This window comes from Schistosoma mansoni (genome assembly GCF_000237925.1).
Source record: "Schistosoma mansoni, WGS project CABG00000000 data, supercontig 0049, strain Puerto Rico, whole genome shotgun sequence".
Classification (NCBI taxonomy): Eukaryota; Metazoa; Platyhelminthes; class Trematoda; order Strigeidida; family Schistosomatidae; genus Schistosoma; species Schistosoma mansoni.
The window spans coordinates 1,875,091-1,900,621 of NW_017386028.1; the positions used below are offsets into that span (position 1 = coordinate 1,875,091).

At 33.2% G+C, this 25,531-nt stretch overlaps 1 protein-coding gene and 1 non-coding gene across 2 annotated transcripts; both read right to left on the reverse strand.

Annotated features, from left to right (window-relative positions):
* Positions 1-539: 539 nt before the first annotated feature.
* Positions 540-24,384, reverse strand: Smp_212570 (disco-interacting protein 2 (dip2), putative; the record flags this gene model as incomplete). Its single annotated transcript, XM_018790642.1, has 10 exons — positions 540-2,050; positions 3,032-3,155; positions 4,406-4,699; positions 5,422-5,515; positions 7,964-8,134; positions 10,394-10,470; positions 11,583-11,825; positions 17,737-17,881; positions 20,271-20,677; positions 24,195-24,384. Coding segments are annotated over 10 exons (1,998 nt in total), but the record flags the coding sequence as incomplete, so codon positions are not given.
* Positions 15,193-15,258, reverse strand: Smp_tRNA_02023_Pseudo_TTA.1.1. The gene has a single exon. It is a non-coding gene (tRNA).
* Positions 24,385-25,531: the final 1,147 nt, after the last annotated feature.

Genomic DNA, 25,531 nt, shown 5'->3' on the forward strand with positions numbered 1-25,531 from the left:
ACGATTTAATGATGTGGTCAAACGAAGACTACGATTATGCAATGATAATAATTCATTCGATTATGAGCATAAACTCTAACGTAATCAAATCATTTCTAAAGTATAACTAGAGTAAATACCATTAAACAAAGAAATCATTATTATTTCCTTTAAGATCAACAGGAATAATGAATTTGTAAAACATCTTATACATGTAATAAATGTAGAAAAAGAAACAAGAGAAACCAGATGAAAACAATTCACATATTGATTTTATATATGTATTTGTCTATCTTTAAATGAAAAAAGGAATCAGTTATTCTGTCAATTAAGTAAACAATTCGACTATTACACTGTGTATATTGCGTAAATGACAATTTTCATCTAATCCATATGTTTTACATCGATTATACAAAAGAAAATATCTTAGCTAAATCATCTTTAAGTATACCAAGTTGTAAAAAAAAAAGGAAGAAGAATAACCGAAAAACACAATAACAATAGGAATAAACGAAAGGACTAAAAAAAAGAAGAATGAAAGAAAGAAATTAAGTATTGCAAATATTATTTATTATTCGATTATAGTGAAATAGTTTGGATTGTTTGAATTGGTAATGAAAGATAGATAATATGATGGGGTAAAACGCAGCAGTACAGAAAATTAAGAAAATGGGAATCAAAAGGATTAAAAAGAAGAAAGAACTACTTACCTATTCACACAAACACACACACACACAAAGTGATGCCAAGAAAAATTCTAGAAGGGGAAAGAAAATAAAAACGTATTACCTAACCAAGATATATATATATATATACCAGTTATATCACTATTGTGCATATAATCAGATCACGGGTGATTGGATGCCCATAGTTAGACGTATGCATAATATGAAGTCACACGGTGGGATATGATGCTTTTAGATAGTCAAGTTGAAGATGTATTCAATTAAAAGATGATACGAGAGAGATAAAAAGGGGGGAAAGAAAAACCAGAAGCACCGGTTACAGAAATAAATAAAACCAATTCAACAAATAATAATAATATGTAATAAATTGACAGAATAATAATCAAGAGACAGAAAAAAGCAGGGAGCAGGTCAACATCCTAATTGCTTTGATTTTACACACAGGGAAAATGCTTCAGTTGATTTTTTTAAATAGTATACATTCCAAAGAAAGAACAGCTAAATGAAATTAACAATGAAAACAAAATAATCGAATAAAGAGTAGTGAAACACCCTTGTTTTACAAATATGCATATCAGTTTATGTATGAATTAAATAGGTGTAGACGATGATGATTAGTAGACTGATCTACTAATCATCGCAGCAGTAGTCAATTAAAAAACTGAAATAGGTAACAAAACCGAAATAAATTAACAAATAATACTAAAATTGCATCAACGGAACAGTCAGGGGAACAAGTGTTGTTGCGAAACAGAATCACTTCATTTAAAAAAAAGGACAACTAATGGTCTTCATTTATTATGAATAATAATAATATTAATTATTGTTATTAAATCCTAATTAATTGTCGAATAAATGGTAAACGAGAAAGAGTAATAAATGGCATGGTATGTTGTTATTGATATATATAGAAATTATCAAAAGAATTATTACATGGAAGAATAACATTGGGACTGAAGTTTTTTTTTTTTCAAACAAAAAGGTAACAAACAATAAAAAGTAGACCCTAACCTTAAACCCTAACAAGAAAGAAAATAGATCAGAAGCGATGAATATTGCCATATAGAAAGAAAATAAACACACAAACATACACATAAGTTATTAATGAAGAAACAATGTTTGATTTTACAATTTACATATTATATGAAACATAGATTGGATCCAATTTGTCATTAACAAAACTATCTCTTAATAGAATTCGTTGTTTTTCACCAGATGGATTAATTGGTACTGTTCTAGGATCTACTATTACAACAACACCAACAATCATTTGATGTTCAGTTAATACATGTGCTGTAATTGGATGAACAAGATCCATTGCTTCATTTTCTTCACCAGCTAGTTCAGCGACTACAACTAATAAATTCGACCAACTAAATACAGCACTAGAAAAAAGGAATATAAAAAGGAATTGAAACATTTGTTCTAATTTTTTCTTTAAAAACGATCAGACGAAAATAAGTAAAAATTTAGTGAATAATCCTAAAGAATACGTTAACTATTTAATTTTGTATGGACGATACAATAATGAGGTAAATAATACAAGATAAGATTATTTCAAGTACGAAGATGATAAATTTAAACACAAGATCACTCTGTCTATGCACAAACACAAAGATAGCTAAATTAGTGGTGCGTCAGATGCGAAGAGGGTATCTAAACAAGGAAATATACGTAAAGCTAACTATTAATTGTTATCAGTATGGGGATTCATAAAGATTGTAGTATTTTAACAATTGAATTCACGAGTTATTCTAAGCTAGACCACCATTGAAAACTTGGAAGCACCGGAGGGCCGTTTCATCTTAGTATGGGACTTCTCAACAGTGGGCATCCACGATATCGAACCCAGGCCCTACAAACTTGCGTGCAAGCTGCCGTCCAGTGCTTCAAGGTTTTCAATGGTAGTATCCTATTTCTAACCTAGGCATTGCTTACCCACTGGTCTCAAAATCCGTGCTGAGATTTCGTCAGATACTAGACCGTCAGTACGGACGAAACTCCTGGGGTAAGTGAAGCAATCGATGTGTTCGACTACTTCACTCCGTCATTATTCCAGGCGCTGACGCCAGCCAATCCTGAGACAAAATTTTACATTTAGAGAGGGAGAATCCCTTACCAAACATGATTGTGATATGGTGAAATTGAACGGATGAGTAATATTTAGGCATCAGACGAAGTAATATGAGTTACGACAAAACATAGGGATTAGTGATCGTCAACTCAATTTACATAGTTTGATATGGATTAAGCAAAATTAAGATCACTAGTAGTAATTAACTGTAAGAAGTAGAAACCTTTCAAATAAGAGAAAATGCTGGCATTACAGAATACTTATTAATGTAGAATAAGTGAAAACAACTTACCATTCACATATTTTCTTGTGTGAACGCATCACAGTATTCTCAATATCGACTGGATGAAAGCGCATTCCACGTAGTAAAATAGTTTCCTCTAAACTGCCTACTACAAATATGGCATCATGTAGTTCTGTTATGAAATAAAATGTAAGCAAATAAGTATGTAGTTGATGTAGATTGACCATACAGTTAAAAAAACAAATTGTCGGATATATATATATATATATATATATCTTAAAGGTTAATTAACTTCCACTAATGTTTACGAATTAAAATGTAGAGTTTTATTATAATTATTTCAACTGTATTCATGTTTTATGTACAGCTATGATGACAATGATACAAACTTTATCTCTAAAAATTAGTAAATGTCAGACGTTCATGTTCATACTTGTATTGACTGCCATTTACGACAATCAGCTTTTACTATAAATTAAGATATACTACTATACAAATTTTTTTTAAAAAGTATTTATCGGTAGATACTTATAGACTGCAGAGTGTACTGAGCATTGAAATTAATAATAACGGTGAACTTCATTAGTTGAACACAAAATTATTCATTTCATCATCTAGTTATAATGGTTATTAAAAGATTGGCTGAGACTAATTATTGAATGTTAGCTCGAAAAATCAACACTTCACAGATCATAGTTAAAAATAAATGATTTGGCATTTAATAACTTATGTCAGAAATATCATTCATGCTTTCTTCCAATAAACTTGAAATTAGACTATGAATGTAAAATAGTTATTTATATTCTAAAACATGCAACTATAACCTATAACGTTTGTTTCAAATTTCGATCTATATGGCCCAAGGTTTATTCACTCGCTTTTAAGCAATGTAAGTATTCGTTTGTTTTATGGATATTGTCAAATTAAGTCAGTCAGTCAGTCAGCCACAACGTAGGACCAGGCACATATATGCATCGGTCCAAGTTGCCATACCTCATTACCACAACAAGATGAACACCGAATTCATAGTAGTTAATTAAGTGGTGGTAATATATAAAACATAGCTTGTATATAAGGATATAGTACAGGAAGAAAGACAGATATGAAGCAATTTTAATCTCAAGGTTTAAGGGAAGATAAAGAGTGTATACACCTGCGCCACTGTATTGTCAAATTAAACTACAACCAGCACGAAATATTAGAAACATAAAGCTGAACAAACGATATGAGACAAAGCAGAATGAAATTTTTAAGATAAGTATTTGTTGGTCGGAGTTCAAACTTATCAATAGGTCAGAAATACAGTCAAAAGTGTTGATAACTACTTCAGTTTAAAATAGGGCTTCCATAAAAATTCAATATCAGAAAATAAAAAGTACTATCAAGTAAAAATATTTAACAGAAATTAAGGTGACGTATTACCTCCATCAGATTGAGTTAATTCAGTTCGTCGAACAAAACCCAAAAATCCAGTACGTGCATAAACTCTTTCAGTATCACCAGTAACTAAACGAGCATGTAAAGAATCACCAGCATTTATTCCTGGTACAGGTTGTGAAGCAACACCAGTAGGACGATTTAAACTAGCACTATCGAATGGCCCTAATAGTTCAGTAGAATTGTGGGGAGATGATACCCATATTTCGCCTAGTTGCGAATCAGCACACTGACCTAGTGTATCAGGATTAGCTATTACTACATGTACACCAGGTAATAGCTGAAATTAAATGATTGAAAAAGGAAATAGGAACAGTTTATATCAGGTTTTGTTATTATTCGAAACTAGAGAAAAGTTATATAAAAATATCTGGGGAAAAAGAGGCACGATTATGTGATTCAGGTATTTGAACTTTTGGTATACTGTAAACGATGAAAAGTCATTTAATCAATTAATTTAATACATTTATCAGATACGAAAATGTATACTTAACTTTCGACCACAATAAACGTCTGAGGGCTAGTATCTGGAGTGGGATTCGGACCTGAGACTTAGTGGACGAAAAGTAAACCCTTTGACTACTGAGCCATAGCTATACAAAACCCTTCTACACGAACTTTCAGATCTTTGTAGTTAAGAAAAGGAGTCAGGAGATTTGAATAGATGTTCGTAGAGATTCATCCACCTTGACGATACATTTTCTAACATCAGGTAAAGAATACTGATAAGAGGAAGTAATTTTTACATATTTCACGTCATAGTTTCGTATTTTCCAGCAGTTAACATAACCTGAAATCTTAAGGTTTAATCATGAGTACTAGTCGAACATATCTAATCATCTATAATCACTAGCTTCAAACTACAGACAATGTAGTACGAGGACCATAAAATAACACTGACAGACATTTCCTCATTTCCAAGTTGATGAAGTTAAAAAGATTATACACTTACTTTTCCAGATTCCATAAGACACAGACTATGTGGTGATCCTTTTACAGACTATGTGGTGATCCTTTTTCTAATAATTTAACACGATCATTTCGTAAGCTGACACGATCTACATAAACAGTTGTGCTTTCCGGTGAACTAGCACCCTAGTTTGAATAGTGAGTGCAAAAAAAACATCGATAAATGAGAGCAAATTTGATACATAGTTTAAGATTTCAGGTGATATATATATATATATATATATATATATATCGAACCTAGTCTATTTGAAAAGAGTATTTCATTGTATTCCGGTGTGACAACATGGTCCCATAATAAATTATGTTAGATTATACATTATTTGCTAAACACGTTTGAGAAAAGACTAGTGTGTGTTTGACAGAACCATGAAAGTAGTTACTATGACTAATAGTGAACCTCTTGAGTTTATGATAAATACAATAAAATATATACATCTGAAATCTAATAACCAAGTAGTCACCACTAATTACCTTATCAAATACTGTTATATCCCGATAACAATAGTGAATGATAACTTTGGGATCCATTTATGGACCCATGTTATGCATATAATTTTTATCGTATATTTGCTAAATAATTAAACTATTAATATTCATGTTCCTTTCACTGTGAGCTTTATTTTGACCCTTGGATTATTATTGTACGATTTACCATTCCTGAGTTCTACCCAGTCTATTAATTACTGTTCCCCATATTCACAGCCACATTTAGCTAACTCTTGTACAAATGTTATTTTCTATATTATTGGTACGATGTGGTCAGTCTGTTGGTTGTTATTGGTTTTCTCTGATTGGCGGTCTTATCATATCATACATCAACTGGGCATCTACTCGGCCACAAGATATAACAAATACAATCTATCTACTTATGACAAAATATTCCATTTTCTTTTCTATCTACTGAGATAGTAAGGTTAGAATACATGAAATTCAATGAACTGTCTAGCACCTACAAACTGTTCAATGAAAAAGTCGGGTAAGTCAAACGAACTATATATATGTATACATAGATATCATACGATGTTGTACAATTAAATTGTACCCTTAAAAGAATTCATTCAAATATTATTGATATTCTTATTGTAACTATCGTTACAAAAATTTATTTTATATGATTATTATGTTTATAAATAATGAAATATATTAGACATTTAAAATAAATCGGTTAATTAGACGGAATTTTTTTTCTTTTACTGGTAAACGGGTGTCTCATTGTCTCTTGATTTATAGTCTAATAATAATAATAGAATAAATCAATGTTGTGGATTAATGTTTAGTAAATTCAGTACACTTGAAAGTATAACCAATTAGTTAGTTACATGTGGTATAATGAAATACATTGTATAAACTGTAAATCGGTTGTTGAAAAAGCCATTCACAAACAGGTAAGAAAAAAGCAGTTACTATTGCAAAACACGATAATAGGCAAAAGAAATGTATTTGTTGTAAGTATTTATGTAATACATCGTACATAGCCTTCAATCTTCCATTTGCAGCTTTCGATGTGTACTGCTATCTGAATGGCCCTTTTGTCTGGTTTTCCAAGTTTTATGCTAATCTCGTGTTTTCGATACACTGAAACTCTTCACCCTGTCTGAAAATTGTAGCAACTTTGACGTCACGTTCCGCTATACGCTACTTACAAACAATGTTGTGGAAAGCATCCACTACATTATTACAACGACATTCTAATTCATACCACGAAAGGAAACAGATTCGATCACATGAATCAATCAGTTAATACAAAAGTAGAACTTCGTAAAACTGTGCATCGGATCGAATCGCCATATCACATTATCATAGCGAGACAGATAAATGGTGAATAAGTAGAAATAATAGTAGTATCGAAAATAATGTACACAGATAAACATGGAGTCTATGGTTCGAAAACTCAAAATCAATCAGTCGTTGAATATAGTTGCTAGTATTAACCAAAGTCAACCAATCATAACATAAAGGGAATCAAGACTACAGGAAACTGCTATCCTCATGTAAGGAAAATTATAATTTACATTTAAAAGTGCCCCCGAATGCCATGGTACGGCCGAGAGTGGGGAGAGTCAGCTCTCCCTCTCCAAATGCTCTCACATGACCACGTGCATACAACGACTTCCAGAGAAGTCTTACTCACTGCCTTATCGCGACATTACTGTTTTTTTACGAAATTAAGAGGACGAAAAGCGAATGTCCGGCGCTTTAACCGGGCTGGTGGACATGGAGGATCCACCTAGGGGAGTTGGAAAACCCTGATTCCAAACCAATGGTGCACATGGGCTCCAGTATCCTAAGGGAACAAATGGTGTATGAATCAATCGTTGGTCACCAACTACCATGGGACTGCATCTCCTCACGATGCTCTACTGCCTTGTGGATCAGACATTTGTGTCAAAGGCTCCGGATGTGGCCCCCTAAGAAGACTACCTGCTTCAGTTTGGGCACCCGGGCAGTATCACAGCCCTCACAGAAATCGAATGAGATTTGTGTGGCGCATTTATATCTGGTGCCCCATTTGTACCAATATTTATGTGTTTAAATAAATAAATAAGCATTTAAAAGATGTATATATACACATACCTGTAAAGAAATTGCTAAATTAACTCGACAACCAAATGAAGTGCTTACAGCACGTCCTGTTAAACCCAGACTAGAAAACAACTTAGTGAACATGGAAGTCAAATGAATCCGAGGACGTTCTTCAGCAACAACAACTAAACTTCGAATACTTGATAAACTTATTTCACGTTGCTAGAAAAAAGATCAAAAAAAAACAAAATTAAAATGAAAACGAATTAAATTTGAGACATTTTTCAAAATATTCTTAAAATAGACTGATTGTTGGCCAGGAGTGAAATCATTGAGAAGAAACTTGGCTTCCCTGGATTGACTTAATTCATCTTTAGAAAAAACCCAGCTCTGAATATTAACAAGATCATTCAGATCCCTAAAATTAATGACCTGGTACCTTGTGAATACCAACAATTAGTATGACACCGTAGCTAACATAACTAAAAACAACCAACTCAGTAAGCAAGTGCACACAATCATCAATTACAATTTAGGCTACACATTTGCAAAGGTGAAGTCTATCCACGTGCTTGAACCAAAGTACGGATGGTGTGGACATGACATGCAATTGACTGACTACTACCGTAACTACTTCACTTCTAAAATTGTGATTAAAGATTCAAAAGTGTATGTGGATCGATGGTAAAATGATGCTAAACTATAATGAATGGTCAATACTTAATAACCGGAAAAATTGATGATTATAACTGTCAATAGGAATACAACATAAATAGGAGCGAAAAGTCTCTAAAAATCAAATACATGGGAAAGAGAAATAATTTAACTATTTAATGTATGACAAGCGTTCACCTCAAAATAGTTGTAACAATTAGTGTGATCAAGCGAATAGAATCTTGTCTATGATTTTAAATATCTAGACATTGAATCAATAACCTGTTAATTTCGATAGCTTATGGAGTTATGCAGGTTACCAAAAATCAAGATCGATTTGACGATTGTCTTGTTGGAATCAATTTATGATGAAAAAACCCTACAATACTTGGTAGATAATCCAAAGAACAAAAATTACTGATTACTAGAGAATAGAAAAGTATCAAGTAACGTATACATAACTAACCTAGTCGACAATACCCGACGTAGAACCTGACATACGTGTGTATATATATCAGTTTACCTTCCATAAACCATTAGCACAGTGGCATAAAATTGTCAAAACAAATTTCAGACTAATACAAGTAAAAATAGTATTGATAGTGATAGAAAAGATTGGGCATCCAAAATATGATATGGACTAGTGGAATAAAATTATTTTCATAAAGTAATTCAGAAACTTTAAATCTAAATGAAGACAAAAAGTGAATATACCTGAACCATTGTGAACGATTCAGAGCCATGTTATCCATAGCCTTTAACCAGTGGTTACGATAATGACGCAGATCCAAACCACCTAGTCTACATCTACTTCAATGGTACGGTTAGTGTTTTAATGGACTGGTACGGTTTGGTCACCTATAGCCTTCTTCCAACCTATACTAAAACCAACCATCATTGAGTGTATAGATAACCGATGGTTCTAACCATATTAATCAATAAAGATCTGTTGCTTCGTCAATCTATTTGCCATACTTATACCTAGTACTCCACCTCTAACCTCAGAATTGCTAACTCGTTGGTCCCAAATTATATAAACCACTATTTCATTTTAAAAATCAGTTAGAAAGCAATACATCAATATAGTAATATAATAAACATGTATACTGCTGTGCATTAACCAGACTAACTAAAAAGAAATCAGTGAATCAACGAAAAAAGGACATAATAGTTGTAGCACATTGTAATCAAGGAAATGTGATTTTTTCAAAATAGAAGGGGTTTAACAGTTTGATGGATAAAACCTCTATCGTTAACAATCAATGAGAATGCTCATTGATCGACAATATGCATTGATATGATGTGACTGAGTGATGGCTACTCATGAAAACAAATTAACGACCTAAACCCATGAACGATTTCAAATGAAAGGCAAAATCGCTAGTCATAATGAAATAAAACGCTTATGTACAAAATATTGGCACAAAACAAACATGATAAAATATCATATTTCAAAGAAAGATATCAGTTTGTTGGTTACTCACTGTCCAATCAATTACGATTTGAGCGTTAGGCTTAATTTTATCAGTCATATATCAGTCATCAAAACATAATATGAAATGGTAGAAATCATGCAAATGCATATATATACAAATCAGTCAACAGATTTGCATGTCAAATAAAAAGGAAATGAGTAAGTTCCTACCGAGATAGATAAAAATTCTTAATGTCAAGTCAATAATCATTAAATTAGACAAAATATGCACATAAACTTCAATAATCTAATCAATTGATTTAATAAACCAACTGATTAGCTTAAAAGTCTGTTTTTTTTGTAAATATTGAACACATATGGTAAATAAATAAAATTAGGTTTATTTAACTAACCTTTAAAATAGACATTTGTTTAGTCAAGTAACGTGTAGCTAATTCCATAGTGTAATGTGAACAAAATGCATCACGAACTAGAGAAATAGGTAGATAGATAGGTAGTTAAACAAACGAGAGCAAACACGAGAAACAATCAACAGTTTAACAAACTCAATAAAAAAACGTATGATGTTCTTTAGTAACTGAATGACTGAGGATTAAGCTTTGAACCGGTAACATTATTCGATTGTGGAAATCGAAGTAAATGTACTTGTGAAGCTCAAATGTGTAGTCAATTGGTTGGAAATTGAATACTTTCAAGACTGAGCTAGTGATTTTCTTAAAAATAGTAATAGTTAACACTAGAATTAACTGAATATTGAAAAAGTCGTAAAAACTATGTAATAACCTTTTCTTACGACTACTGCTGAATGAATCTTTTATGATGAATTACATAATACAAAGTGATTTGGTTGTATCAACAAGCTTATTTGTCCTTCCTTACGTTAAATAACGTCTATAAATCATTTTAAACAATAACACACTGGTAATAACAAGGTTAATACAAATATGTCTTGCAGGCGACCGAAGAAAATAGACATAGGACATAGATTTAGTAGATCTTCTAGATTGGAAATTAAGTACACAGCACTAAGTGATGGGGGCTGGATTACTCTCAGGTACATGAATTGAGCTTGACATTGAATAAGTAGTCTACGTGAGATTTGTATTTGGAGCATGGTTTTTATTTTAACAAGTAAATTCATTTAAAGTGATTAATCATTCAAGGAAAAAAACATATGTCCAAGTAGCATCAAATAAGATAGATACATGTAACAAATAAGCGTGTGTTATTATTCAATACTTCATTCCGATAAAAAACAAACATCCCAAAATAGAAGTCACTAACTAGCATGACTACTGTGGATTATCTACCCCAGTTGTAAATAAGAAAGGCGTAATCTAGCTGGTAATTATAACTAAACATTTAACAGATTCATCCAACAAATTAGTGAGCTGTCATTAACACAGAGAATATTTCTGAACGAAAGAATAAAAACTTAGGAATATAAGCAAAGAAAAACTTGGGACATATGCGTATCAGTTCACGCTGATACATCACAATTAGTACAGTGAGATAAAAGTATCTGTTATTACAATATTTGAGAAGTAAAAGAAATATAGTAAATGAGATAGAAAAAATCACCTTTTCTTTGACTACATATAGTAAGCCATAAATCAGGTACTATTTCTGTAACACTTGGAGGTATCAATACTGAATGATGTCCACAGTAGACAGATGTTAATGTCCATAAAGTGAATCCAAGACCAGAATATGGATCAAGACTCAGGACAACTTCACGAGTCGGATAAAATTCACATTGAATTTTTTGAGCTCGACATAACGCATAGACAACTTGATGAGTTACACGAATTCCAGTCAGTGTACCTGAGAATAGAGAAAAAAAGGTTGTAGTAAGATAAGATATATTTCATAAGAATGTGAAATTATTGAACAACACATTGAAAAATAATGATTTTATCTAATGTATATATATATTTGGTGCCTCCTTGTACCATTGGTCATGTCTTTAAATAAATGAATCATAAATGTTAATGGTACACTCTGAATAATAAAAAGAGGCACTCAAACATGTTAGTTAACTAGTTGAATAAAAAATTAGTTTTTTATAAATATACATACAGTCTCATTCACACAAATAAGATGCAAATGAGTTGATAGATATTTATAAAGATAGAATTACAGATGATTTATGGTTTTAAATAGTTCGTAAATGAAAAAGACATGAGAATCTAGACGAAGATAGAAGACACTGTGGAATTATGAATAAATAGCTATGAAAAATAATAATTTATTTAAATTATTTGAATCAACTTCAGTTCATGGAAACAAATCTACTTTCAAAACCAAAGATTATTTCTGGGAATGAAATTATTCCGTATATTAGTGATAGGTTTCAGTCCACTATACATGAAAAACGTTCTTTAGGAATATCGGGTATCACAGACAGTGATCATAAGCAGTGTTGATTCAAAAATAATGACTCGTAATTATTCACATAATTCCATCTTGTTAAACTAAACCAGTCAGTCTTTTTGTTAACAGAACAACTGCCTTTACCTCATTCGGAATGTTGAGTTCACAACTGAAACTATACGATATTTCAAATAACCACAACAAGAAAGTTTATATTAATGGATAATACTTTGGAAATGTATCCAATCTTACTAAACAATTTGTCCAACACAGTAGACAATGAATCAGTGGTAAATTTCAGAACAACAGGTACACTACGTAAATTATTCCTGGGTACCGGAAACCGTAGAATAATCAAACTAACATCAATACACACACCTTCCTATAGCTGCCACTCCATCAACGATCAAAGAAAATAGCATGCCCATAAGACAGATCAACAGTGGGAAAGCAGCAGGACCTGACAACATACCAGCCAAAGCGCTGAAGTCAGACAAAGAATTAACTTCAAAGATGCTCCACATTCTGTTCAAGAAGATTTGAGGGGAAGAAGTGCTGACAGACTGGAAAGAAGGACGCCTCACCAAAATATCAAAGAAAGATCTGAGAACTACAGATGCATCACACTACTATCGGCATCAAGGAACGTTCTCAACAAGTGTTGCTAAACCGAATTAAGTAGACGTCCAGTTTCGAGATCAACAGGCCGGATTCTGTGAGGATGTCATGCACAAACCACATCGCTACACTAGGTATCATTGTTAGGCTATAGACTGAGATGGTTGGGCAACGTATTACCTATGCCTAACCACCGACGACCACGGCGGGGCAATGCTGACTAGTGTTGGAGACGATTGGGGTCCGTGCAACTATTGTAACCAGTGGTTGGAGACTCTGAGTGATATGGTTCAAAATCGATCACAATGACGTAGGTGTATACACTCTTTGTCTTCCCGTAAACCATTAGATTTAAACTATTTTATACCTTTATCTCTACGAACTAATTCTTTCTTTCTGTACTATATTTTTATGCACAATCTGCCTTTTATATATTACTACTAATGACGTAACTACTTCTATGAATTCGGTATCCATCTTTTTATACTAATGAGGTATGGCAACTTGGACCGATGTATACATGTGCCTGGTCTTACGTTAAAAATGACTGACTGATTATTGAGCAATTAATTGGATGGAACTCGTCACTATACATCAACTTCCTTCACTATGAGAAGGAATTTTAAAATGTGGATAGAACTTTATGGAAACTTCTTTGACACTATGGTGTACCTAAGATCGCTAAAACCACACGGAATTTATACGACAGACTGCAAGGCAAAGTTGTGCATGGAGGACAGATGACGGATGCGTTCCAAGTGTGGAACGGTGTCAAACAAGTCTGCCTATTCTATTCCTTTTTCTTTCTTCTGGTAGTCGACAGGATTATGAAGACCTCCACATCTAACAGGAAGCACGGAATACAATGGACAGGTTGGATACAACTAGATTATTTGGACTTCACAAGTGACCTGGCCCTTATATCCCTTACATACAATCATATGTAGGTCAAGACATCAGTGTAGCAGACGCCTCTGCATCAGGAGGCCTATACATACACAAAGGAAAAACCAAGATCCTCAAATACAACACGGAGGGCACCGACCTAATAACACATGATGGAGAAACTCTGGAAGAGGTAGAAACTTCCACATACTTGGACAGCATCATCGATGAAGAAGGAGGATCTAATGCGTACGTAAAGGCAAGGGTTGGCATAGCAAGGGTAACGCTGTTACAGTTGAACAACATATGGAACTCAAAACTGTCTGAGAGCCAACATGAAATTCAAAATCTTCAATACAAACGAAAACACAGTTCTACTGTACAGAGCTGAAACTCCGAGAACTACTACAACCATAATCAAAAAAGTACAAGCATTTACAAGCAATTTTCTACGCAAGATAGTCAATGTCCATTGGTCAGACACCATCATCAACAGCTTAGTATAGGAGAGGACAAACCAGCTTCCATCTGAAGAGGAAATTAGGACATACACCGCAGAAGCCGTTTAACTGCATAATGGTCGAAGAATGCTGGGGGGAGTCCTATGTTCCTCCACGAGGGGTAATAGGCATAAATAAGTAATAATTGGCTGGTTTAACATTCCATAGTGTGAGCGAAGGCTTTCGTCTGTCATTGAATGATTGGTTGATGATTATTTTAGTACATCACAACGATGATTCACCACACTAAGGAAACTGATACGTTAAAAGATACATCATGAACTGTTCTAATATCCATACAAATTTAGCTTTCAAAGTTATTTATATGATTTCATCGAAATTATCGTATATTTCCAGACTTTACCTTTGCACACAACAGAAAGCATAAGTATACATATCAATAAAGCTAATCTTTGTGTGCAGAAACAATTTGTTCATCCTCTTAATATACCATTGCCTTCATCCACACAATCACTACATTTCTCAAAATTTTCAATTATATTTAGTTCAAAATTAATAACTTCGTTTTATGTTATTCAACTATGTTAATAAACTGATTACTGAATGTTCTTCCAACTAGCTTTTAATGAATTCACTTAGTATTATTTGTTTGAATCTTTCCATTGACGTTTAGGACTGCAACTGGTCATTCTCTTATTGGTATATGTGAAAACTGTGCACATTGCCCCGATATAGCCTTATTTCACAAGCATTATAAGCAAAGATGGATAGTTGCTTGCAGTAGAATGCAGGACGCGCGTTTCGTCTAATTTCGGGACTAGTCAGCTGGATGTACCTGCATCTCAGAGTTGATGTTCATTCTGTGACTCGAACACAGTACCTTTCACTTTAAACGCCATCGCGTTATCCACTCAGCTACTGAGTCCTGATAGCCACTCATCTCAAAACCGACTATTCCACAATTCAGGATTCAAACCTGGGACTTCGGGCTACTAAGTCCCATCCAGCTGATGAGTCCAAAATAGGACGAAACGCTCGTTTTGGATTCCACTGCTTGCCACTATTCATCAGTTTTACAAATAACATTAAATATTTCTATTTCATTAATTTATTCCAAATTTTTTTAAAGATTCTAATTTTTACATAACGAGTTTTTTCGTATTTATTTAAATCATGTAACTGATTATATTGCCTTATCTTTCGATCTGTTCACATATGTTTGTCTTTTAATTAATTACAATTGGGTAGATAACATTGTTAAACAAATCAACTATCATTTATTTAATATTGATTTTATTTTTCATTGTAAAACATATAAATTAAGTATAGAGTATTCGTTGATAAGGGGGGAAACAATATGCTAAGCAACATGTTTCTTCATCCATATTGATTTTTTTTCAGTTTTCATTATTAACATTTATTTAAATAATGTATTCAATATAAAAAAAATAGTAAATTGCGATATCTATCCAATTAGAAATGTAATTATTTCTATAATTAGGTTTTTTTTTCATTTTTAAGGTCATGAAGTCAATTGTGAATGTATCAAACTTTGGAATAATGTCAACAAAAAAAACACAATAAAAAAGTATGTGACATTGAATCAACAATCTACCATAGATTGAAATTTTATACATGTAATTATGTTTCTTCTTGAAAAAAAAGAAGGCACATTTTTAGAAGGGGGTTTTTTGTGGAGATTTTAGTAATTATATACAGTTGAGATCATGAATCAATTGAAGCTAGATCACCATGGAAAACCTGGAAGCACTGGACGGTCGTTTCGTTATTGGTGAATGGTTGCTCAATGTCGTGAATTGGTTGAAGTTAGACATTAACATCATTGGATGACGATTCAGTGGTCTAGTGGTTAGGCGCTCGCGCGCAAGACTGGTAGGTCCTGGGTACGAATCTCGCGAGGCAGGATCGTGGATGTGTACTGCCGAGGAGTCCCACAATAAGACGAAACGGCCGTCCAATGCTTCCCGGTTTTCCATGGGTGTCTAGCTTCAATTAGCTCATGACCTCAACTATATAAGAAACCTTTTATCAAATAGTGCAAAGGTCATATAAATGGCTAGAAAAAAAACATGGTGAGACCGATGCATTTTTTACACGTTAAATAATTGCGAAAAAAACTATTACACATTATACAGAATGAAGTATTAAAACAAAAGTGAACTACTTTACATTCTAGTGAATCCTTAGACAAAAGACAAAACACAATCTAAGAGAAGACTGTTCAAATGTAGTGAACAACATGAAGCAACTTTCTAACAGTATAATATTCATGATATTTAGATATTCAAGTAATAAAATATGCATATTATTATGGATTTAATAATTTACCATTTCATTCAAACAAATAATTAAATTATATTGATGAAAACAGTTGCTTTATTCGAGACTAAAACGTTTTGCTGTTTTAGCTTATGTCGGAAAAATTAAAACAAAATGTCATTAAAGAAAAGTAGAATGTGTTCTGCACCAGCACATGTTATAGGAATTTCGTATTCAGTATCCTATATTACTATAACTAGTGAATGTAACATGGCCTACTTTAGTGTTTAAAAGGATTGACCATTGAGCAGTAACCAACAATTCATATGTCCAATCATTTATACTGATCAACATCCTATCAAATTGTAAAGTAGCCATCAATAATCAAGGTGACTCAGCACCGTGTGCACTAGGTCCAGATGTTCAATGTTTGAGTGTATTAAGGAGTAAACCCTGAACTGTAGTTTCATATTAGTTAGTAAAGTGTACCTGAAATCATTGACCCATACCGATGCCACACAGTGACGTTAAATTAGCATAACAATCAGCAGTTATAATGAAAACAGATAAGGTAAATGATAAATAAACATGAGCAAAAGCTATAATCATCAAATAACATATTTGACCGAGATCCCCAGTACAGATGGAGAGTTAATACAATAAAATAAACGATCAATAAAATGAGAACTGACAATATAGGAAATGAAATGCTCACAGTGCGGTATATGCTACTTATATCTGTCGAAATAAGTAGCATGTAACATCAATCAGAAGAGAAATGCATAGCAGCAGAAGGCTGTGAAGGTTGACTTGAAGAAAACAGAAACGGAAATAGAAAGGAATTATGACTGTGAAGAATCATACGGAATGTGAAGGGCAAATGATGGAATTTTGTAAATAAAGTATTTAATGTATGGTTCGCTATTTTACCAAGAGATTCTGTAATTTTGCATTAAAACACATCGGTTGTCCCACCTGTGTTCTTGTTCACTACAATAAGTATATCTATTTCTTTTTAAAGAATTTATATCTGATTTATAAAAATTACGATTTATAGTTCACTAGACACGTTTACTCATAGCTTTTAAACAAACTAATTAACAATTAATAAAACAAACCTGTTGTTGATGCAGCAAAATCCAAATAAGCAATTGGTTGATCTAAACAAGGTGTTTGAATAGTGAAATTTGATTTCCGTCTATTGTATTCTTCAGAGTCAAGTATTATTGGCCAATGATTAAATGGAATACGATTAGTAGCCTCCTAAAAATTTAAGAAAAACAATTTTCGAAAACCAAGTTAATTTTTAAAATTATCTGTACCTTCTATTATGAAACACTTTTATGAGTGTGGTTTAAATGAACAGAAATTTCCTATCAAATTCACTTAGAAACCACTTTCTAGATGAGCAACACTACCTAGATTTGTAGTAAATTCAGATCACGATGCAAATAGATCAATCTATGATGTGTGTTAATGAAAGTAAACGTGATTGGTCACCGAGTATGGAAAAACAGGCATACAGCTAATTGACAGTTAAACATGTGATTTACTCATTTTTACTTCCGATTCACTTATAGTAAACTGCTTGTAATCGAATGGAAAAAAGTATTGTTTAGCATTTGGGTTGGTTTTCTATTCTTCATCATGAATTATGTATTTGGAATAAAGTTATCCGATCTCCGTATTATGTGCCGTTTAGAGTGTCAATTTAACGTTATTATAAACGCGCCAACGTGAACCAGTTTTGTGGTAAGTTTGAAATTCACGTTACAATAATACGGTATCTAATACAAAGTATTTAAATATTATTGAATCTTAACATATAACGCATATATAGCAGTAGGATTAAAACTTATATAAAAATGGGTCGACTATCAGAAACACGAGCCCGAAAAGCCCTAATCCTTCGGAAAATAACATCTCTGTTACTATTGGAATGGGCGATTGTGGAGATTGTAGTAAAATTAACAGTTAAATTCATGAGTCGATTTATGCTAGACCACCATTGAATGCCTGAAAGCACGGTTGTGTTATCCTAGTACGGGACTCCTCAGCAGTGAGCATTCATGACCCCGCATGCGCTACTCGGACCTCGAACCTTCGATCTCGCACTCCTTGAGAGTCCCATACTAGTAAGTGGTTTTCATAGTGGTCTAGCTTAAATCGGCTCACGAATTCAATTATTAATTTTACTACAATCTCCACAATCACCCATTCTAATAATAACAGAGATCTTATTTTCCGAAGGATTAGGGCTTTTCCGGGCTCGTGTTTTTGATAGTCGACCCATTTTTACATAAGTGTTAATCCTAATGCTATATATGCGTTATATGTTAAGATAATGTCTAAATACTTTGTATTAGATACTGTATTACTGTGACACAAAGATTATTATTATCATTATTATTATATTTTGTATCAGCATAGTATATTGCAGAGAGAGAAAATATTGCAAATCATCAGTTATATTAATCTAGAAGTGGAAAACTAAAATCATAGATCATAACTACATAATAAAAGAAACCAGCTTTAATCACGTTTATTGAGACAACAAAGGTAAACTTCCTCCTTAGTTTGTCTTCATTTTCAGTTTGGTCAAATTGACTGAGAATTTAAGGTATATTTATTATTCAAGTAGAACCAAAAACCAAAATGCCAGTGATTGAAAATCGAACAACTAATATAGTAACTGTCCCATATCCATATAAAGACTGATAATGGACACATTATGAATATAATTGTCTTACATAATACTGGCATTTAGCATTTATTTAACTAACGTATGAAATTAATAAACAGCACTATAAAACGTTGAATTCTGTTGTTTTTTATTTATATAGAAAAATAAATTACGTGACTGAGTCACGTATGTGAACTGCTAGTCAGAATAAAATTAATACAATACATTTGTCTAGTTCCCTTCAGTCTTCTTCAATAATCCTACAACTTTCAAAATCGACATTTAGCTTCTTAACCATCGACACAGTGAAAATCTACTACATGAAGAAGTTTCAATTAGATAAATGTCAATGTAAGTACTAATTTATCATGAAGCGATATATATATAATTCATTATTCACCCAGTATTGAATAATGTCATATTTATCTAGTCCTTAGGTGTTGACCTAATTTCATCAGCCAAGTCGGGAAATGGCTGCTAGTGTAAGTCACTAGAGATTGCTAGCGCATGTTGAAGGTAATATGCAGCAAATTATGAACCTAGGTTTCTGACCAGTTAGCATACAACAGAAAGGTGTACTTGCATTCTTGAGGAAACTGATGCCCTGTGTAGGATCCAAACTCGCATCACCCAGCTTCATAGTCCTAGACTTTACCACTGTGGGACTGAGTGAAGCTAGCTTGTCACCCACAGGGAATATAAGCTTCATGAAGATTCCAGGTACTCTTTACCGTTGAGTCCCAATTAGAACAAACCATAGATTAAGAGTTTAGAGCCTCAATGTTTAATTGGAAAATGTCACACTGTAGTATATAAGGGATATTAGATATGAGAATATAATATAGATTGATTGAAACGAAACTTCAAACGAATTATCTTTAGTCATTCATAAGGATCAATAACAAAAGCACAACATTCCAAAATGATCCCATTAACAAATGAAAATCATAGAATGCTATGTGCACTGACCTTGGATTTCAATAGTTTAATCAAATTATTTTGTGTGAAAATAACCGTTGCTCCTGAGTGCTTCACAACATTCCAAATTAAATCCAATGAAGCGTCTAAACTAGGAGTGTTCGGCCGAAAGTATACGTTGGGAAAGCTTCCAGTACCAGAAGAAAATTGACCAGCACTACCACTAACCGGTGAATTCCCATTATGACCACCACCACCTCCTAAACCTAATAAACTTATACCGGATGATGATCCTGAACCAGGTGGTCCAGATAATAGCCCAATAGGACCAGAACCAATTGTAGAACTAACAGAGCTACCACCACCAGGGGCAGAAGAATCTATTCGAGGTGGGCGTACCGGTACAGGAATGGCACCAATTAGAAGGCAAGCGTAAAATGCACAAACAAGCTCAGTGCCTGTAAAAGTATAAAAGAAGAAAAAAAGAAATGATACATAGAAACATGATATACTACGAATACACTATTCAACATAAATGATAATAAACACTAATTCATCACTGAATTGAAATGTTAGCAAATACAATGAATGATTGGCTGAAACGCTTTTTTTAAACATAAATTTAACTTTAAGGGAAACAAACAGATAGGAACATTGAAGATGTGGTTATAACTATAAAAGACAAATTATCAGAATGAAATAGATTTGTAGCAAAGGATTTATTATAGTACTGCTCCTGAAATAAATGAGTTCTTAATCATAAGTAACGAAATGTATGCTGATTTAGAAACATTTCAAACTACAAAGTAAATGTAAGTCAACATGATGAAAGGTTGGTCAATGTTATTGTCTGCTTATTAATGATTGATCAAAATCATAGTTTTAAAATATATGTTTATATAGTACAGTTAGAAGATGGAGTTTATCAGTATCCTTATCTGTAAAAATTAGCCGAATACATTTCCGGAAGTCTGATCACACAGTAATTATTACGATAATAATGAATGAAAATGAGAAAGGAAAAACACTAAATATTTTCACATGTATAACAAAGGAAAAATCAATAGAATTAAACTATACTGACAGCCTTAGAAGAGATCAAATCATGCAATCACAGTGAATTTAGGCTTGATTTTCAAAACGGAATTGCGAATACACAACTACCGGATAAATTTCATGACAAGATTTTGCATTTCGGCTAATTTCGATGATAATATCATCATAGATCACCAACATAATGGTGAATTATTAAGAAAAAGCATGTTATAAAACTGTAGTCAGGAAATGGTATACAGAAAAAGGTGCAAAGTACATGGATGAAGTTATCTTAGCATTTCTAAAGTTAGGAGTGTGAAGTGTATGGTGTTAGAGGTTTGGACTGTTACGCTTAGGATAACAGGCTGTGGACAGTAGCATTTTAAAACTCCACATTCTTTGTAATTCTGCCGGTTTTCCGTGAAATCCATTTCATACACAAAAGCTGCATTCTGACTAGGTGAAGAGATTGGAGGGTAACCTCAGGATTGCTCTTAGAATTGCCCATGTCCGTCAGCATAGTTTAACTCTACTGAAAATTAATATTACCAAAAAGGGCTATGTTTAAGTAAAAATATTTTTGCGAAACATTTTAATGTCTGTATAGTTTTAGATTTAGCGATTTTAACTACTTATTCGTGATCATATACTATACGCTTCGTTATAAAAATTGGGTTTATTCGCAGGTCAATTAAATAGTTGGTCGATGAAAAATATAGTTTACAATGAATGAAAAATGATATACATCACATGAGTTTGTTTGTGCCGACATTTGATATTTAGAATGTAGCTGATGATGTTACTCGTTACATTGATTTATTTTGACCCTTTTTTTATGTTATGATACTAATAGTTAAAACAATGTGATCAGATTATGAGAAAAGTAGTGAACTGATGGTTTGTTGATAAAATTTGTCTTTACATCATCTTATATTAAGTTTATTCAAAAGGACAACCATTTTTTCAAAAGAATGTTATTTCTTAACTACATTTATGCATATACGAATATTCGTCGATACTTGAATGAACAGTTTGACAGAAATTAGGCTAACGTTTTTTGACTCACATTATCCTACTTCAACATCTGAATATAATTGGATTGTAAAACATTACATATGCTCTTTGATAATATTGAATTTGATTATTACCCTGAATAAGTCCAGACAAGTATGGTGAACGGAACGTTGGAATTATTCAAATCCCAATCGTCGAGATTATTTCAAATACAATATTTACAAATAATACATCTAATCTTATCATCATGAAATTGGGATGTATCATATAAATGATACTTTGATTCTTGAAAATTTGACCTCGTTTACAAGCATAAAACATTACAACAGTTTTCTTTCATCTGACTATAATTATTTTAAATTCTTATTAATTATGTAAATTCTCTAATTACGTCATAAACCAGAACAGATTGAAAAACATTTGTCCCATCGAAACACCTTTGGTTACGGACCTAGAGAACATAAATACAGTCTGCTGACGGTTGGTCGATTTTTAACTCGAAATAAAACTTATGACCCAAACATGACTTAAGAACTATCTACTGATAAACGATGTCTTCATATAAATTGGGTATCATGGCAATAATACACAAGGATGATACTATGAGACCTACTACATAAAACACAGCTAACAACGAATACAACTCACTATATGATACATCCCGACGAGAATAATGAATGGTAACTGTTGGGATATATTTATGGACTAATACTGTAGATATATTTTTAATGTGTAGTTGTTAAGGAACTAAACTATGTATATTCATATCCTTCTTATTATAGGCTTTATTTTAACCTACAGAATATTATAATACAATTTACCGTTTTATTTGTTTGTTTAAAAATATAAATATTGGTAAAAGGGGGTAACAAACTTAATGCACCACGCTTCATCATTCGATTTGTGTGACACCTGAGATGCTGCCCGAATGACCAAACCGAAGCATATGGTTTTCTTAAGGGGACACATCCTCAGCCTTTGACCTAAAGGTCTAATCCACAAGGCAGTGGAGCAACGTCACGAGATGCAGTCCCATGGCCCCCAGGATCCTGAACCCATGTGCACCATTGGTTTGGAATCAGGGTTTTCCAACTCCTCTAGGTGGACTCTCTATATCCACTAACTCGATTAAAGCGCCGGACATTCGCTTTCCTTCCTCTTAATTCCATAAACAACAGTAATACTGCGAGAAGATAGTGAGTAGGACTTCCCTGGCAGTGGTTGTATGCACATGGCCATGTGAGAGTATTTCGAGAGGGATAGCTGACTCTCACCACTCTTGGCCGTACCAGGGCATTTAGGGGCGTTCTTAAGTAATGCCCAGTGTATTGAATACGGTCCCCTACATTCACAGACACTTTCGGCTAGATCTTGTACGAATGTTATTTTCTATCTTATGGTGTGATATTTTCTGTTTAGGTTAAATATAAACTCAGTATGTTTGAAATACATGATTCATATCGCTGAGTCCGGGACTTGTGTTCTGGATTCAACAGGCAGGGCTAGGCAGGAAGGAAGAAGGACCGATAAGAACTCTAGACTGCTCGTACGAGTTTATAAGTCACTGTTCTCTAATTGTCAGTGTTATTACGTTTTATATTAATAGGGCACAAGGTCACAAGTTATAACACTATATTATAATATCATACTTATGAAATCCATAACATCCAATTCACTAATTAGATTACAAAGAGAACTCAGCGAATAAAATTTCCTTTTCAACGAAATCGTTAACCTAAGCTGTACATTTGTTGTCATAGTTACATGATGAATACCTAAGTCTATAGAAACAAAAAAGAGATTGCATCATAGTGATCAAAGAGTTTGAGGAAAATAGGAGGATGAAAATAATCTATATAATCTATATATAATGTATATAATAGTTATCAACTTGAAAGAAATCAGGAAAAATGAAATTAAACCCACCTGGAGGATACAGTAGGGCAACAATTGTTCCCACTTGAGCTTTACCTTTTTCTTTTAACTGAACTGCCAATCTTTCTGAACGACGTAAAAGTTGACTACAAGTAAGCGTCGAAACTTCTTGTCCTTTAGTATTATAAACAGTAAATAATCTATCGTCTGGAGTATGATTTGCTCTGTGAATAAGTATCTCAGTTAACAGTTGAAACTTTGGAAAATAAGTGAAGAGAAATGCATACACAATAAGTATTCGGTTTTCAGTAGATTCAAATTTCTTTACATATAACTGATTGACTTTCTAGAAGTTTATTTTAAACAACTTAATTTGAGTTGGTTTTTGACTTATCTTATTTGGTGGATCTTGTGAAAATTGCATTAATAGAGACATTTTCCCCACATGTTATATCGAAGACAAATGTGGTTTCAGTTTACTAGTGTTAACAAGCAAATGGTATTGTTCTGCAGACCTGAATTTCAAACCTTTATGTATATGAATTATACATAGAACTATGAATTTGTGTGCAGGAGTCCTTTCAAACATTGTATTCCCTCTTTAGATGAAGCTGTACCTACGTTTTTGTTACGTGTACGATTAAGAAGCAACCGTTCAATTTAGCTGAATTTCAATGTAGCGAATAAACGCAATTTAATACCAGAAATTTTGTCGAAAATATTCCACACTATTAAAATATCAACAGCTGCATTATAATAAAATTATGGAAGACAAGTCAGTCAGTCAGTCAGTCACAACGTAGAACTTCGTACGTACGTACATCAGTTCGAGTTGCCATACCACATTATCACAGAGATGCAGTTGTCGATTCAAATCCCATAGTGGTAGAAGTAGTAGGAGTATAATCAGAAATCCAAAAGATTAGGGGTTTCAAGAAATTATTGAAGGAGTATAGTACAGTGAAATAAATTTGGAAAGAGAAAAAGATAAAGACATGAGGAATTCAGAAGATTAGAATTTGGTAGAACACAAAGAGTGGATGCATCTTCGCCATTGCAAACGATTTTGAGCCATGTCATTCAAGGTCTCTAACCATCGGTTGCTGTCATCTCGCGAATCCCAACCAGGTAGTCTACACCTACCAACATGGCCCAGTCCACTTGTCAGTGACTTCATTGATTTGTGCCACGTTTTGGTCTGGCCACCCCTAGCTTTCTTCCAACCTACTCCTACACCATGAAACATTGCACGTCGGGGCAGTCGGTGGTCGGGCATACGTAACACATGTCCCAGCCATCTCAACTGATGAAGTTTCACTACTTCATCAATCGATTTGCCATCCCTACCTAGTACTCGTTTCCTAACAACTGCATTACTTACCCGGTGG